The sequence below is a fragment of the Gallinula chloropus genome (assembly GCF_964237585.1).
Source record: "Gallinula chloropus genome assembly, chromosome: 1".
NCBI lineage: Eukaryota > Metazoa > Chordata > Aves > Gruiformes > Rallidae > Gallinula > Gallinula chloropus.
The window spans coordinates 19,659,774-19,676,773 of record NC_140085.1 but is presented as its reverse complement, the minus strand read 5'-3'; the positions used below and the strand labels follow the sequence as shown (position 1 = coordinate 19,676,773).

Below are 17,000 nucleotides of genomic sequence, written 5' to 3'. Positions count from 1 at the left end.
CTCCCACACAGAAGCAAGGAGTGAAGGAGAGCACGAGGTGCTACGCTGGCCCAGAGGACTCTCCTTCTGCACAGCCGGCTGGATGGACAGAGCCCGTCAGTGGCAAGTCAGGACAGCAGGAAGGCACAGACGTGGTACAAAGGGACTGGAGCGCTGCTGGAGCTTAATAATTCACTAGCCAAGAGGCTGGAACTTGATCTCTGGAAGTAACCGGACTCTGGAGAGAGAGGAATCCTGCAACAGCCAGCAAGGGCATGTGACTGCCTCCTTGAATTATTGATTGCGGCTCGGTACCCAGCTCTGCCTGCTCGGACACCTGCGGAGCCAGCCACCTGCCAGAGCAACCGCCTTACAGCTCGCTGGCTCGGCCTCGCTGCGCTGGCAGAGCATCTTCAGGCCTCTCCACACAGGCTCCCCCGTGTCAGGAGATCCCTGTCAGGTTCTGATCGTGGCAGCAAAGGGCAGAGGGGGGAAAAAAACCCCAAACGTGTCAAGCAAGCTCAAAAAGGGTTTCACCTCTTCGCTGCCACTACTACCCCACCCCAGGCCTCAGCCCCCTGGATTTTAGCATCCCCCCTGCAATGGGACTCCACAGCTTGTGCCCAAACCCTCCTCTTCTCCCTGCCTGCACGCGTGGCCCGAGCACAGCATCACTAGAAAGTCCCTGCACGTGGGGCAGGGTTATGGAGGGGTAGAGTGGGAGGCAGGGGCAGAGAAGTGCATGTTCTCTCCATCCCAAGGCACAGCCTTGTGCTTTCCCATGGGAAGGAAAGCCCCACCGTTATGCAGTAAAGCCTTTACTCCATGTTAAGAAAACTCCAACCCTTAATTGCACACCCTCGTTTGTGAAAGGGAAGAGCAGAAGGTGGATAATCCCTTTTCAGCCCTGTTTGTGATGGAGCACCCAGGCTCCTGCCAGCAGTGTCCCCTGAGTACCAGTGGCACCAGCTCCAGCAGGCCGGCAGCAGTTACTTTGTCTGGGTACCACCTGAGGACACCAAAGCCAAAGCCCATCTCATGTCCCAAGAGGTTTTAGCATTCCCCTTTTTAGGCCAAACCAGCTCCAAGAGGATTCTCACATGGGAGCGAGCACAAAGCATCTGTGGTGGCTGCAGCTGACCAGCCCTGTGTGCAGTGCTGTGGCCAGCGGGCCTCTCCCACCCCCCATGTGCTCCCAGGGATGGCTGCAGGGACAGCCCATTCACCTCTTCAGCCCAAACAAAAGGTGTCACCCCCTATCCCCGTTTACATGTAACAAACTCGGGGGCTGCAAGCTCAGAAGCCCTCTGGAGCCTTGCAGGATGGCGAGAGACAAGGCCACGATAGGCTGCCGAATCCAAACCTCTCTTTATTTCGGTCATGTTAGTTTTGTGTAGCAGCACTGTTCACAACAGCAGGCCATCCAGTCAAAAGCAAGTGATAAAGAATTCAGTTTTTCAGGTTATTCCTCAAAACTTCTCCAAATAGATTCATAAATACACACAAAAATTACTGCAGAAACACTGAGCAGCATTCACAGTGGAACTTCCAACAGCAAAAAAATAAACCAATAAAGCAAATCCAAATTGTCAGAGGGTCAGCTTCTTTGGTGGGAACTTATCTCAGAGCACTCCAATTCCATGTTAAGAACTAAGAGAAATGATCTCTCTACCAAGCCACGGCTGGAGTTTGCCACAATTAAAGACAGGCTCCTATGTCTCAGTCCTTGTGCCAAGAGTAGCTTGGCAAATCAGGGGGCACAAAAGGAGGGGGGCTCTGCTCCCACCCCGAGCACAGTCAGTACCTGCGTTGCCAGCCTGTCTTGGAGGAGAAAGGGGAAGGTGCTACAGAAAACAATTGGCTCAGCAAAGGTTCCCTTTTCCTCCAAGGCCAGTCACAACGTTCTGCACCGTATCTACCCTGGAAAGTTGCAGCATTTCTGCTCCTCTTCAAACTGTGTGTGCTGAAGGAAGAATAATCCCTTTTCCCCACACCACAGCCTCTGAAACAGCTCAGCCCCAGCAGGCCATGTCATCCTTGAGACTTTCCCTGAAGCTTTCCCTGGCCTCGGCCCATTCTGTGATGCAGGAAGGTGCATGGTGCTTTGTCAGTGCGCGGACAGGAGACGGACTCCAGCTGCTACAGCTCAGGAGAGGTTGGTGGGGGGCTTGGTTCTGGGAAGGGCTGTACAGCTCAGGACAGGTAGGTGGGGGGCTGCATTTTGGGAAGGGCTGTATGGGCAGGTAGGAGGGCAGCAAAACCGAGTGCAGCCCCAGAGATTGGGCTGCAGTACAGAGGTATCTGTCAGCACGTCACGGCTGCCTGGGAGTACCTGGCAGTGCCCTGGAATACATGTGTATGTGGACCGTTGTCTATTAAATAACATTAATTCCTTGTTAGTAGTAGTAGTTGCCCCTCCCCCACCTCAACAACTTGGTTGAAGGGCAGATCCAGCCGCTTCAGCGCCCACTGCTCCTTGTCACCAGGGTGCTGCACAGGAACCTCCGCGTCAGTCATCGGCAGAGATGCTGCACCAGCTGCTCAAACTGCTCCCGCTGCTGGTAGATGTAGAGCTGAGTGTCCCAGAGCGCGTTCACCAGCACGGTGTCGTTCACCTCATCCAACATCACCTCCGTGTGCAGCTGCGGGCTGAGCCTACGTACAACAAGAGGCATCACCAGCTGGGCGCATGCACGAGCGCGCCAAGGCAGCGAGCGCGCTGAGCACAAGACTCGTGCCAAGTGGCTCCCACCATCCTGGGCATTCACCTCCCTTCATCTACCAGGCGTGTGGAGCAGAGACCTTCCCTCTCCTTCAACCACAGCCACACTCAAGGCTGAGACTCAGTTCAGCACCACACCACCCAAGGCTGAGAGCACGCTGTGTGTGGTGGCACAGGGCAGGATCCGCACCCCCAAGGACCTCGAGCATCCCCCGAGCCCCCGCTAACCACCCCAGACAAGGTGTGCTCGGTGCATCAGCCGACATCAGCTCTGCCATGTCACTGCTGCATGAGAGGAAGGGGCAGGGGGGACAGGTCTGGGCAGGCATGCCGCTGGAGGGGACACGATTTGGGATGACGCATGCCACAGCCAGGTCTGGAGTGAGAGGGCTAAAAATAGTCTGTGCAGAGAGCGGCAAGGAAGCTCCTACCGGAAATACGGGACATCCGTCATCTCGCACCAGGCCCTGGCGCGATCCACAGCTGGGCCATCTGCGTCAGTGCACTGCAGGAGGAACAGGCACGCAGTCAGAGCCTGCCACACGCGCTCCCCCTGCCCACAAGGCTCCCCGGGAACAAAGTCCAACTTGCAGACGCTGCAGAGGGAAAACCAGGAGCCACTGCATCCTGGATTGCAAGGCTCACCATCAAGAGCGGGGTTGGCTTTCTGTTTGGGTCTCTGGGTTGTGTGGTTGGTTGGGGGTTTTTTTTAAATGTAAGAACAGTACTGCTGGATCACTGGGATACAAGGAATTGCACCCTACAGATCCTCCATCCATCACAGCACCAAGTGGAGTCCCGTAAAGAAACCCCAGGAAGATCTGAATCACAGCCTCCTGAGGATTTCATCTCTCTGTTTCTGTCCAAGCCCAGTACTAGCAGAGCCTGTGCTTACTGCAGGTCTTCTGGGCTATCCTGGGACAGCTGCCCTGTGAGCACTGAAATAAAACAAAGCAAAAGGACCTCTCCAGGGATTTTCTGGCTTTAGGAAGCTAAGAGGAGATAAAGTGTCAGAATTAAGATTATAGTCAAAACCTTTCTGATCTTTCTGGCTTTCATTCATCTGGAGCGTTTTCACGTACATTTAACGAGCTGCTTTCTGAAGCATCCAAGAGCATCTGCCTATTGCACACTCCTAACCACAGCTCTGAACTACTGCTTTTGTTAGTGCTACTCCTACTTCTCTGGCATTTCCTCATTTCCCCAGTGGGGATAACGAAGCTTTTCCAAAGAAAAATGAACTGCTGTCTTCTGAGATGTGATTTGTTTGGTCCAGGTTGCTCAGATAGTAATAAATGTTGCCTAGAAAGATACTGAGTTTCATGGACTCACATCTGTGAATGTTCCTGACCAGCATAACAGCCCTCAGCTCTCTCACACCATAATTCCTTACAGCAGCAGGAACTGCGCCTCCCTTGGCACTTGAACACCTGACCAGGAGCAGGCTGTGCTCCTCCAGATCTCAGGTTGCCCACTACATGGACTACATGGTTGGAGCAGTTACACAGAAATACAATTTTCCTTCAAAAGGAAGAAGCTAAAGACTGGAAACCTTTGCTCCCTCCCTGGCTCCCTCCCAGCTCCACGGCTCTTCCCCCACCCCCTTCTCCCAGTACTCACACAATCCACCACCATCTTGCCAAGCTCCCTGGCCCCAAAGACAGTCTTTGCCAGCTCCCAAGGGTTGGAGGGGCGGAAAACATCCACAGAGCTCACTGGGACCTGTGGAGGCTTCCCTGTCCCCAGGGAAACCACCAACCCCAGTTTTCTTACTTCCTGCCTCCGACCCTGTGGACAAACAGAACATTTGTTTGTGAGGACCAATGCTTACAGCAGAGCCTGGATCTCTCAGCAGTCTTGGGGAAAGCTCTGAAAGCCAAGGCTAAAGGCTAAGTAGCCTTTTCCTTCCCCCATCCTCCCCCCTGCCAGGAACAATCCTCCTGACTCCAACAGTTGCCCTGTTTGGTCCCTTACACACCCTTGGCTGCACCCAAACCCATGGAATCATGAGTCCAGTCCTAGGACCAAACGGCTGTGAAATGGTCCCACTCCTATCAGTCCTTTTGGAAACACACCTCCCCTTTCCTACTACAGGGAACAGTAGCTGCCAGTAGTTATCTGAGGAACTTTCCACACCACAGGCCGCTTTCACCCTTCTGCCTGGCAGAGTGCCCTACCATTGCCTTCTACCATTATTTTTGGGCAGAAATGGCAAGAAGCTGTGCCAGGGCAGATTTAGATTAGAAAAAAAGTTTTACTGAAAGAGTTGTCAGGGCCTGGAACAGGCTGCCCAGGGATGTGGTTGAGTCACCTTTCCTGGATGCGCTCAAAAAAAGGGTTGATGAGGTACTTAGGGATATGTTTTAGCTTAGGATGGGAATGGTTGGACTTTATGATCTTCAAAAGTCTTTTCCAACCTTGTGATTCTGTGAAAAAGGCCCTGAAGAGCCATGCCAAGGGCCACACGCTGCCATCAACTCAATCACTCTTGCTCAAAGTAGCAAGGACAGGCTGATGGGGCTGCCTGCCCATCTCATACCCTTGTCAGAAGAGCCACCATTCCCAACCATTCCCAACATGCAGCCCCCTCCCCACACTCCCTTCTGATTTGTTTACCCAAACCCTCTTCCCCTTCAAGGGAGGCTCAATAGAGCCAGTAAAGCCCCAGTGACCAGTCAGGGCCAGGATTTCACCTTCTTGGTCAGCGTCTTGTTGTACTCGTGGATTTCTGCCATGGCATCAAGGGTGGGGTTGTTGGCTAGCAGCCCACCATCCAAAAAGCGGCCTATCGGGCGGAAATAGGTGGGAGCCGCCCCGCTGCTGCGGGCAGCACGCCATACAAGTTGGTCTGGAGGGAGAAGAACACATACAGTATCTGCAGCAACTGTCCTGTGTGCAAGAGGCACCCCCATCTTCACCAACACAGCGCAGGAGGGCTTGCGGTCCCAGGAGACTCTGGAGAGCCCAGGGAAAGGTACTGGCTGTATGCAGGACTCCTCTATCAGACCCCTTGCCACCCACCTCCTGCTCCTGGCACAAGAGAAGCCAAGGGAGGAGAGGGGAGAAAAGGGAACCATCAATAGGACCAAGCTACAAGTTGAGAACAGGGAGGAACCGTTATTGGGACGCCCCAATTTTCAGAGCAAGAGGAGGAAGAACAGGAAGTCTGTCTCTGAGGGATGGCCCCCTCCCCTCCAACCAGCTGGGCGGCTGCATGCCAGCATTTACCTTCTGGCTGTGTGAGCGGTTTGAAAGATGCACTTGTCTTGTATTCAGTGGAGGTTTTGGTCTCTGGTATAGGGTAATTCCGGAAAAGGTGGAGCTCAGCTGGCTGCCGGTCGCACAACGTCCCTGTCACCATAACCCTGGGGGAGAGGATGTGACACAGTGAAGAGTAAACAGAAAAAACCCTGTGCTTAGGGCTACAATAGCCAGTACATCATGGCTCTCCAGGTCTGCTCTAAGGTGAGGCTGAGCATCAACGAGCACAGCACCAGGCAGGACTTACTTGGGTCTTTGAACATCTGTCATTTTGGTGTTTTCCCCAAATTCCTTCTTCAAGAACTCATCCAGGGGTTCCGACTCATAGGGCCGAGACCCCCGGAACACCATGTCCTTCATGCGGAAGTACAGGCAGCGCATGTAGTCCATGGACTTCCCTGGAGAGGCAACAGCAGGAGCAGCAGGTGGCAGAAAGGGAAAGCAGAACAAACAGCACATCAGAGCTGGGGCCTTCCAGGACCAGAGGGAGATGGGAGGGGTCACTCCCAATCCCATCCCCTTCCCAGGATGCCAGTCAACTGCTCGGACCTCAGCAGCACTACTGAGAAGGATTAAAGAGGAAGGGCAAGCTCAGAGCACAGACTCCCACTACCAGGAAGCGCCCATCACCCTGCAGTAAAACCCCACATGGAGTGAGCAGGGAGAAGAGAACCCTGCATTCTGCCACCACGTGCCTCCCAAAACCCAGAATGCTGCTCAAGGCCAGCTCATGCAAGAAGCAAGCGCAAAGCCAGGCCTAGGCTTTCTTCATTAGCAAATATTCCCTCCCCTCCTTCAGCAGAGCCCCAGAGAGCCAGCCCCCACCCCACATCTGCTCCCCACAGCGCAGCACTTGACCCCACAGAGGCCTGTTATTTGCACTGTCCTCACCATGTACAATAGCCAAGGCCAAGATGCCCCCAGTGCTGGTCCCCGCGATCCAGTCAAAAATCTCACGAACAGGGCGGCCCGCAGCCTTTTCGATAGCCAGGAGGAGCTGGATGAGCACCAGACCCCGGATCCCTCCTCCATCCAGGCACAGGAGGCGGTCGTGACTGGAGACAGACACAGGTGACTGGGAGCTGGGGGACAGCTTACAAATTGCAGCGTGCCGTGTGGCACCGTGGCCCTGGGGATGGGAAACTAGGCCAGTAACAAGACCACCGCTGCGGACAGTGTAATCAGCCAACAAACACACCCAGCGGCGTTTCCTCAGGTGCACATCAGATCAGACACGGCCAGAGACACCTGTCAGAGCTGGTGCAGCACCACTTGTTCTTACACCCATCCATCTCTGAGCTCCACGGCCGAGACCGCGCCCACGTTCCCGCGTAGGCGGTAACACCGGCTGCGCGGTGAACCGCCAGCGGACAGCCCGGAGCTCCCGCTGGCAGCACCGCGGTGCCGCCCTCCCTCTGCTCCAAGCAAGGCGAGGTGCAGGCACTGCCAGGGCAGTGCACAGCCTGGCAAAGGAGCTGGGTGAGCGTCAGGGCAGCGTGCGGAGATGGGGAAGTCCCAAAGCCAGCAGGTTTGTGCCCAGCAGCAGAAGGGAGGGACACAGCAGGAGTTTCACCTGCTAGTTCGGGGTGCAGTGCAGCCCCGGGGCTGCAGGCAGGAACAGGAGGGGGACGTTTATGGGAACAGATTTGTCAAAAGGTTCTGGCAAAAACGGCAACATCAATGGAGAGTAAATAATGTCATCTCTGAGGGTGCAGGCAGAATTCACACACAGATTCCATCTTCCAGTTGCATGGAAGCCTAGACAGAAGCTATTCCCCACTTACTTTTTTCTACCCACACAGGGTGAGTCCACAACATCTGGTGCCTTCAACAACTGTCCGAGTGCCGTAGAAACATACAGAAGGTCCTTGTACCCTAGAAGGCCGTGAACATGTAAAAGGGAAAAAGAATTAGAAACCACATTGCTACCTGAACCCTCTGATACATGCCTCGGAGACAGCAGTCAACCAAATCATTTTTAATAAATTAGCAAACCTTCAGTGACTCTTCCTCCTTTCTCTCCACCCCCGACAGGTCTGGCCAGGGTACCCAAACCTCCCACCCCTGCAGCAAATGATTTCCACCATAATCACACAGAGAACAACCAACTCCCCAGCTGACAAAGCTCACTGCAGGAGACACCAACCATCTCACCCACAGCCACCAGGTTCCCCTCTCAGATAAAACTCCACCAAGGAGGAGAAACCTCGTCCTTTAGAGCAGGCAGCTGGAGACATGCTGGCAGACAAAGGATTTGTAGAAGCAGATGATGAGGACAGTAAGCGAGACAGAAGGCAGAGCCTAGCAGTGTGCCCACTATGCAGTTTACTGCAAGCTGTAAGATAAAACCTAAATCTACTCCTGTGAGGTAACCTAGGCAGGAGAGTTGTGGGGACAAGGTGGCTTGTCATTACCCCTCAGCTGATGTACACCCAGGCCACCCTGGGTGCGGAGCACCAATCCAGCCTAGGTGAGAAGCCAGCCTGTGAAACCAAAAGAAGAAAGAACATGGGGAGAGAAGTTAAATACTCCACCAGCACCCAGACCACAAGATGCCTGTGGATGACAAGGAATAAGTTTCTTCAAGGGCCAGAGTCCACAACAGCAACAAAAAAGCCTTGCTCTGTTACTGCATCAGAGCTGAAACTGGGGGGAGGCCATGGTGAGCAGAAAGTCCTGGTGTCACCAGGCAGTGAGACTTACGGTGACACAGACATACCCCAGGGTCTGGTGTGGGAGAGGTTCCTCTAGTCCCATGGGATGGTCTTTGCAAAGAAAACCACCAGCGAGGGGAAGTGGCTGCGATCTGCCTGCATGTTCCCTCTCACAAGGGTCAGAGCCTTCCTCCCAGCCAGCTCACCCACTGCCCTCTCCATAACCCCTCATGCTGTTGCTGCCCAAGTTCCAAAGCTCTCCAGAGGAGGAAAGCCCAGCCCTTAGACTGTACCCACAGGCTTATTCACAATGTCTGGGCAATAAAGAGCACAAGCTACGATACAATCATGTCTTAAGGGAGGTTCTTCCAAAACCCTGTGACCAGCGTTGCTTATTCTTTGGCTTCATCCCTCCCCTGTCCCAGCTGCTGGCCTCCAGGATCTGAACAAGCAATGCTTCCAATTTCCTTGTTCCCAGCATGACACCAGGAGATCCTCAAAGCAGAGCAGAAAGTGCCTCCCCTTCTGTACATGACCAGAGGATAAAGTGCATGCAGGCAACTAAGCCCCGTGCCTCTTCCAGAGGGGTGAGGGAATCAGCCTTCCCATCCCTCCCCACCGAGCTGTGCTGCGTTGGGTGGATAAAATCAAAGTTTAGAGCACACACACAGGAAAACCAGAAAGGAGATGGGATCCTGCACCAGCTGAGCGAGGACAGAGCCAGCAGGAACTGAGAGCCAGGGACAGTCCCCAGAGCACGGCCCATCTGAAGAAGAGATCTGAGACAGTGCTGTGAAGCAAGAGAGGAGGAGCGTGAGGGAGGGCCTGGGAAGGCTTTACCTAAGCTGTTGAGGCTGCTCCGTGAGGAAGTTTGGCCTTCCAGGAAGGAGGTGGCAGATGGTGCCAGGCTTGGGGAGTCGGGGTTGGGTGGGTGGCAGCGTTCGGTCCCTACAGTTTGCAGCAGGTCTAAGAGCACTTTCCGGTTCGCACCTTAGGTGACGAAGGGGAGGTCACAGATCAGAAAGAGAATCAGCGCACACACACCCAGGGGGACGGGCTCTGCTGAATCCACAGTAGCCCCAACCCTCACAAAAACTGGGGGATGACCTGGGGGAGGGGAAAGCATGTCCCAGGTATCTTTCCCCTGACACCAGGCAGCAGGACTTGTGCACAGCAAGGGCACCCAAACACTGTGCAGCTTCACACGTGTACACCATGTGCTTTTCACCACTGAAGAACTGCCCGTGTCTGCTTATGCCTGGGTGGTTCAGCAGCACCATGTCATCCCACCGCGAGCCTGCAGCACCAGGCATGGTGGCTTGAAAGGAGGAGAGTGTGTGCAAACATGTCCTCTTGCATCTCTGTCTCACAAAGGAGAAATTCATCAAGGGCTATTAATACAAAGCCTATGCCACTAGCTCAGGAAATGCCTGCTCTAAGAGCAACTAGAAGCTGGGAAAGCATGGCAGAGAAGCATCACCCGTGCTCGGTGTGCTTTCACCTCTTCACAGGACACTGTTTTGGCCACCACAGGGAGACAGGATGCCAGGTTCACCCTGTAAAGCTGCTGACATGCTCCCTCACCTTTGCTGCTCCTGGCTGCCAACAGCCCCGGTGTCTCCCCGAAATCATTTGGGATCTCGACATCTCCTCCAAACACGACAATCGCCTTGATCATATCCAGGTGGTCATGCTAGGGGAGAAAGCTCAGTCAAGAGCCATGCTCCTCTTGGTGACATGATCTCTCATGATCTCCCTCCTCATTAGCCAAAGCACCCGCAAGAGATCACCCCATGAAAGACAAGAGAGAGAAGTTCAAAGGAGCCTGCCCTTGCCTCAATCCTTCAAGAAAATCCTCTCTCCTTCCCAGCAGCCTCTGCAGACAACTCACCTTCATGGCCAGGTGCAGCGGCGTGTTGCCATCCTGACCCCGGGCGTTGGTGTGGGCGCCGTGTGTCAGCAGCACCATGGCGCAGTCCAAGCGCCCCCTCTTCACCGCGATGTGCAGAGCCATGTCAGCTGTGCGGCTGGGCACATTCACCTCGGAGCCGTACTCAAGCAGGAGCCGTGTCATCTGTGCCGGGTCACGAAGAGACAAGAGACCTTGAGGACAAGTGCCCGGGTGCTCAAACAACCCAGTTCTCATGGCAGGCAAAGCAGGGGAAGAGGCAGGACCCTTAGCCTGGACACAGCTGGCTGGCTGATGCCAGCCACATTGTTCCAAGCACTGGAGATGGGGTTTCTCTGTCTTTTACCAGAGAACTACGTGGTGGTTTCACAATCTTGCTGGACCTTCTGGGACTTACAAGCAAGTGTAGCAACTGGCTGAGAGAAATGGAGGAAAAGCAGTTCCTGCTCAGGCCAGAATCCTTGCTGGCTGGAGGGAGAAAGTTTGCATTTTGATCTTCTCTTTATAAGCCAAGCAGATTTAGGTCTGCTCTGAAACTTCAGAGGACATTTCTGAGGGGGTTGTGATACTGCACAAGAGAAAAGTCCTGCCATAGGAACAACCTCTGCTCGCAAGGAGCAGCATTGAGCAGCGTGCCGGTCCTCTGGCACAGCCTATCACACCACTGATCTGCCCATCCCTGGCAGAAGATAGGCCGTAACGCACATACCACCCCCCTCTGCCTACCTCACACTCCCCCTAGAGCTTTCAAGGCATCAATCTGCTTCCTTCCGTGAAACTGTCAGTCATGAGAGGAGAGCTCCCCCCAGAGGTAGCGGTGACGCTGCTCCAATCTCCCCAACAAAAAGGGGAAAGGGACAAGCTGGCAGGTTCACAGCCAAGCATGACACACTAGGGATGAGCCCGGCAGTAGAGCACTGCAAGGCTCTACTGCTCTGTCCCCCCATGGCAAAACAGCCCTGATCAGCAGAGGGCAAAGAGAATCAAACACCGGGCTGCTGGCTGGGCTTCGGCACTCCCAGGGCTCTGCACATGCACTCGGGAAAGGCAGAGGTCAGCAGCAGGAGGAGTAACTGGGTGCTAGGTGGCAGGACAGGTCCTTGCCATGGACTGGTCTTGTTTACCTCTGCCTTCTTTGCCCAGTGCAATGGAGTGGCTTCATAGCGCGGGTCCTTGGAGCGAACCTGGCTGGCATCTGCCTCGAGGATGGCCTGTGCACACCTGGCAGAGAAAAGGAGACAAAGAGATGGGTGGCTGCTGTCTTGACTCAAGACCTCCACTCACATTAGCATCTGCCTCCCACTCCGGGCCTTTCAGGAAACCCCTCAGCAGCAGCAGGCTCTCTGCAGCACCTGCAACTTCCTCAGCTGCAGTTTTGTTTTGCTCTTTTTAGACGGGAAGGGTGTACCAGGAAGCATACAAGCAGCAGGAGAATCCCTTCCCAATTCCAAGTTACAGAGCAACACTTAGGTTCTTCCAGAATACACAAATGTGGCATTTCTGGAAACTCAAAATCCCAAGAGAAATTCTTCTCTTCTCCCTCTCTCTCTGTGGAAATGTGGGGATAAAATGGAAATAATGAAATACTTGCCAAAATTAAGAATCCGTGTGCTTCTCTATGGAGGCAAACCCACACCTGTTGGGAACAGACTAGTGCCTACATAGTGTGGGGGTGTAACTCTGGAAACAAGCGTCTGCTCTCCACTCTGAGACAGCACCAGATAAAACACATACAAGAGACCGCGCCCCACTGGACCCAAGTGCACTTTTGGCTTGTGAACGTGTTCCGAATGTTGAAAAGCACTTTTCAGAATGCTGAAAAATCAGCTAGCAGCAGCTAGCATTAACCCAGGAGCCCTAATCATAGAGCTCATGCCAGGAAAATGAAGTATTACAAAGCACACAGAAAGAGAATCAAACTTCTCCAGGGAAAACAAAACTGGGCATAAGCACCGTGTCTCTTCTGGTTCAGATCCAGAGCATGTTTTTACGGGTCAGGAGTGCTTTCAGCTCACAGCAGATGGGAATAACTACACTTTGAAATGAGACCTTATTAGCACCACAGCAAAGACAGAGGTACAGCAATTAATACTCTTTAAGCATCAGGAAATAGTCTTCTCGCAGCTCCTCCTGAGAAAAAGTATTTCACATTTTGTTTAAAAAAAAAATCAAACTGTGTCTTTCTCTTGATGTCTGATACTAAATAATACAGAGAGATAAATTTGGGGGAAAATGACTATTTTTTTCCTTTGAAAGTATTTCTTTTCCACACCAGCACTTACCCAATCTTTTGCCAACTCAGTGACACAGCAGTGCCCTGTTCTAGCAGCTCAAGCAGTTACTTACCCCTTCTGAGAGAACTTGAGTGCTGTGTGGATGGGGTAGCCCAGCGTCCCCACGACGCTGCAGCTGGCACGGCATTTCAGCAGAGACCGGACCATGTCCTCTTTGCCCAGCTGACACGCAAGATGCAGAGCTGTCAGCCCTTCATGGCTCACATGGTCCAAGCCAGTAGTTGGAGTTCTGCCCAGGACCTGGGAAAAGGAGACAACAGATAAACAAACAGACAGGGAAGAGCACCGTCTCTCTTCCTGAGCTCCAAGGACAGACTCTGGAGCACCAGATTCCTCACAATGCTACTGCCCGTCCTCCCCACCTCTGCTTCCAACACAGTAGCTACAGAAGCACTCCTTGTTTTCTCTCTCCAAAGGGTTTATTGCTGCTCTCTCTATCCTCTTCTTTCGACCTGGTGCTTCCAAGACACCCCTCAGCCAAAAAAGAGCTCGCACCACCTTGAACAACACAGCCCAGCCGACTCCCACTGCCTCAGCCACGCTCAGCCCAATGGAACGAGAGCACGAACTGAAAACAGTACCGTCCCCTCCTGCTGCAGACCCACCAGTTACCATGGCTGGTCAGCAGGCTGGAGCTCAACCTCCCCAGCAACTCCAACACTGCTTTCACATACAAACAGGATTCTGTTTGAAATATACACATTTAAAGGAACTTTCTTATTCTCCCCGTAAATTTTAGGCCTGTTACCCGCTGACCAGTTTGTTTCACACAAATATCCCACCGCTGTGCTGGGGAAACCCTGCAAGCCCTGGTGCACACAAGGGAAGTGGGAATTTAGGATTTCTATTCTCTGGTTTAGCAAGAAACCCAGAGGAAAAAAAGAAACAAACAGGAGATGTATCAGACCCGGGAATAGTTCTGTAACAACAAGCCAAGTTGCTGCCATCAGAGAAATAAAGGAAGAGGACATATTTTTAATACAAAGGTCCTATCTGCCTTGCTTCACAGCGTGGCAAGCCCTGAGAGTCACCTCTCCCCCATCAGACATTAAGAAACTCCAGCACAGCCTGGCAGGCAGAGGGAATGCTGTCACAACAGGTATTGGGCAAAAGCGGGGCGTGCAGCCACACGAAAGAGCTGGTCTTGTGCTCGCACTGGGTGCTGGGGAGCAGGCAGACCTGAGAACCACCACGGTGGAAGGCCACGCACACCTTTATGAACCCTGTCACTCTGCCCAGCACTCAGCAATCGAGGACACCGCCGGCTGCAGAGTGTCTCTGCCTCGAGGCTACAATCGCCCTCCCCTGTGCAAGGCCGCCCGGTTCAAACTGTTGCTGCCGCTTAGGAGAGCCCAGGGCGGCTCCAAACTGTCCTTCAGTCTGTGGGCAACACACACCCCCATGGCAACAGTCTGCCCAGAGCCAAATACCCTGCGGGGAGGAGCTGGAGAAGGGACAGCCGAGGCTCTGAGGAACGATGGGATGAAGGCCTGATGCAGAGAGCAAGAAGGGCACTTTCTGAGGATACTTGCTATTGCCTTGCTCCACCACAGGCTGGAATGTGGAGCCTGCTTACGGGAAACAGCACCAGTGATGGGGAAAGAAAGGCGGAAGTCAATCTTAAGGATAACTCCACATTGCAGCAGAGGGAACTGACTTTCTCCTCCCCTATATGCAGTTATTTCCCATAGAGGACTCATTCTAGTCCCACCCCCCCCCAGCTTTCAGCTCATTCCCACCTCAATGATCTGGGGGCTGTTCCCTCGCACAGCATAGTGGAAAACGGTCTCCCCGTTCCTGTCAGTGACGTCCACGCGCGCGTGGCAATCCAGCAGCTCCAGCAGGCACTCCATGTCTCCCTTGCGGCACGCCAGGTGCAAGGGGGTGCAGCCATCCTCACTGTCCGTGCTGTTCACGCATCTGCAAGAGATGAGTCATCGTGAGGCCAAGGAAGGGCCGTGAAGACAAGGATGTGCAGCTGCCCTGGGAGCCACTACCATCCAAAGCTACCTTCCGCTTCTGCAACAGACCCAGCTGGTGTGAACCAGGAGGTCGGTTCATGGAAGCCTGGCCTCCTGCCAGGGAAGAAGTCTAAGGGCCACCAAGCAGCCCTGCCATGGACCCTCTCCCTGACAGGCAGCCCCTTCCTCCCTCAATCTGGGAGCAGCTCCCCCTGCCCAAATGAAGGCAGGAGACCGGTTACAGTCTGCAACCCGGCACTTACTCCCCTGGTCCCTTAACTCCTCCCTAGACACTGCTATCCTAAACAATCCTCCCTATGGAAAGAGGGTAAGAGCTGGTGGCAAAAAACTGTTTCCAGAAAGAGGGTCCTACCACACCTCCTCTCTCACGGCTAAGTCAGCTACAACCCCTTATGAAAAGCAGCTCCACAAAGTTTTTAAGAGCGCCTCTAGCAACAGTTCAAGCCTTTAGCTCAACCACCAGCGCTCCAGGCTTTAACGTGCCCAGCGGCAGGCTGAAAGCCCACCCATATGCTTACACAGTGGCCAGTGGACCCCCTCTGCTACCACATCTGTCAGTCCCAAGACACACCAAGGCCAGCATTTTCAAACTCAACCTTGCCACAGGTGTCGAGGTCCCTCAAGCAGCTGGCCGTTGCTGTGGCCCAACAAGCCAGGATACCCAAATTTGGCCTAGCCTGACCCCCCAAGCTCATTCCCAGCACCAGATCAACTGGAGACCCCTCCCAACCCCTTGCCTCAGAATGTGGTTGTGCCGGAAGTTCTCACGACGGCCGATTTCCACCGCAACGTGCGCTGAGGACCAGGTGGGGTGGTTGCGGAAGCAGTCGCTGAGCTGCTGGAGGTCCTCCAGCGACAGAGGCTGGAGTGAGCTCTCGTAGAAGGGGCGCAGCTGCCCAGCGTACTGCTCAAAACGCACCAGGGCATCTGCTTCATTGTCAAGTTGGAAGAGCCTGAAGGAAAGGCAAAGACAGTGTTGGTCCTGCTCAAAGAAACAGCCTCTGGCCCACATATCTGAGAGAGAAACAGCTCTTCTCCAGACACTAGCACTGGGGACTTCCCTATTCCTCCTCACACTTGTTCCAAGAGAAGATGGGAACCTGCTTCACTAGCAGAGGGCATTTTCCCTTCCCAAGGAACGTTAACATTTAGGCTGCCGTATCCTGTGCTCCAGATGATAAAGCAGCAATGGGTAGGAGCAGAGGCTCCTGTGGATGTTCTGCCCCAAATCCCTGTTTCCCAGCTGGCTGTTTTTGCAGCGATGCAATGGTAACTTAAGAGGATCCCCCCACACACAAGGACCTCCCCCTCCCCAAGAGCACATCTGCTGATTGAACGCAGATGAACCACCCCGTGTCCGCAGCCGCGAAGCACCGCAGTCCCCAGAGGAGAGATTCCCGGTCTTCAGCTCCACTTTCCAGCCGCGGCTGCTGAAGGCCTGTCACTTACCTGAAAGCGACGCTGGGGTTCTGGGGGTTCACCAGCAGGCAATCCCACGAACGAGCCGGGCCGTTCTTGTACAGGGCCACCCTGCCTTCCTTCCTCAGACAGGTGTGCGCGGCGTACTCGGCAGCCGGCACTTCCTTCACCCGGTACGGGTTCGTGAAGATCTGCGTGACGCTGTTGATGGTGTGCACCAGCCGGCCGAAGAACTGCATCCTCCTGCGAGTGCGGGCGGCCGAGCCGCCGCCTCCTCCTCAGAGACACCTGGACACAGGCTCCGCTCTGGCCGGCCCGGCCCGTCCCTCAGCTCGGCACCCGGCGCCGGGAAAGGGGAACGGAAAGGCGCCGGGAAAGGGGAACGGAAAGGCGCCGGGCTGACGCGCGGCGCGGGAGGAGAGTCCAGCACCTGCGGCCCCTTCCCGGAAGGGCCTCCGCTTCCCCTCAGTGCCTCACGCCGCCCTCCGCTCCACGACCCCGGAGGGACACCCCCCGCCCCCCTCCCGTGCAGCCAGCCCCGGCGCGCTGCCGCCGGTCCGCGCCGCGAGGAGCCGGGGGGCGGAGCGAGGGGCGGAGCGGGACCCAGCGGGACGGGGCCGGGGGTGGGGGTGGGTCCCCGGCTTGGCGTACCCGGGCCCGGGGTGCGGCGGCGCCCGCAAAGCACGACGGGACCCCGGCGTCCTGCGCGCCAAACCCCCGCGCCGTCCCGCCCCCCGGGACGGGCCAATCAGCGGCGCCGCGCCCGAGGAGGGGCGATTT

At 54.8% G+C, this 17,000-nt stretch overlaps 1 protein-coding gene across 1 annotated transcript; it reads right to left on the bottom strand.

Annotated features, from left to right (window-relative positions):
* Window positions 1–1,328: 1,328 nt before the first annotated feature.
* PLA2G6 (phospholipase A2 group VI) lies at window positions 1,329–16,459 on the bottom strand (the record flags this gene model as incomplete). Its single annotated transcript, XM_084271964.1, has 16 exons — window positions 1,329–2,634; window positions 3,133–3,206; window positions 4,322–4,489; window positions 5,395–5,549; window positions 5,930–6,066; window positions 6,210–6,360; window positions 6,854–7,017; window positions 7,747–7,837; window positions 9,457–9,606; window positions 10,201–10,309; window positions 10,508–10,690; window positions 11,650–11,746; window positions 12,872–13,059; window positions 14,559–14,739; window positions 15,539–15,754; window positions 16,251–16,459. The coding sequence occupies 16 exons, from the start codon at window positions 16,457–16,459 to the stop codon at window positions 2,493–2,495; spliced, it is 2,415 nt and encodes an 804-aa protein (XP_084128090.1). The 3' UTR covers window positions 1,329–2,492.
* Between the last annotated feature and the right edge of the window lie 541 nt (window positions 16,460–17,000).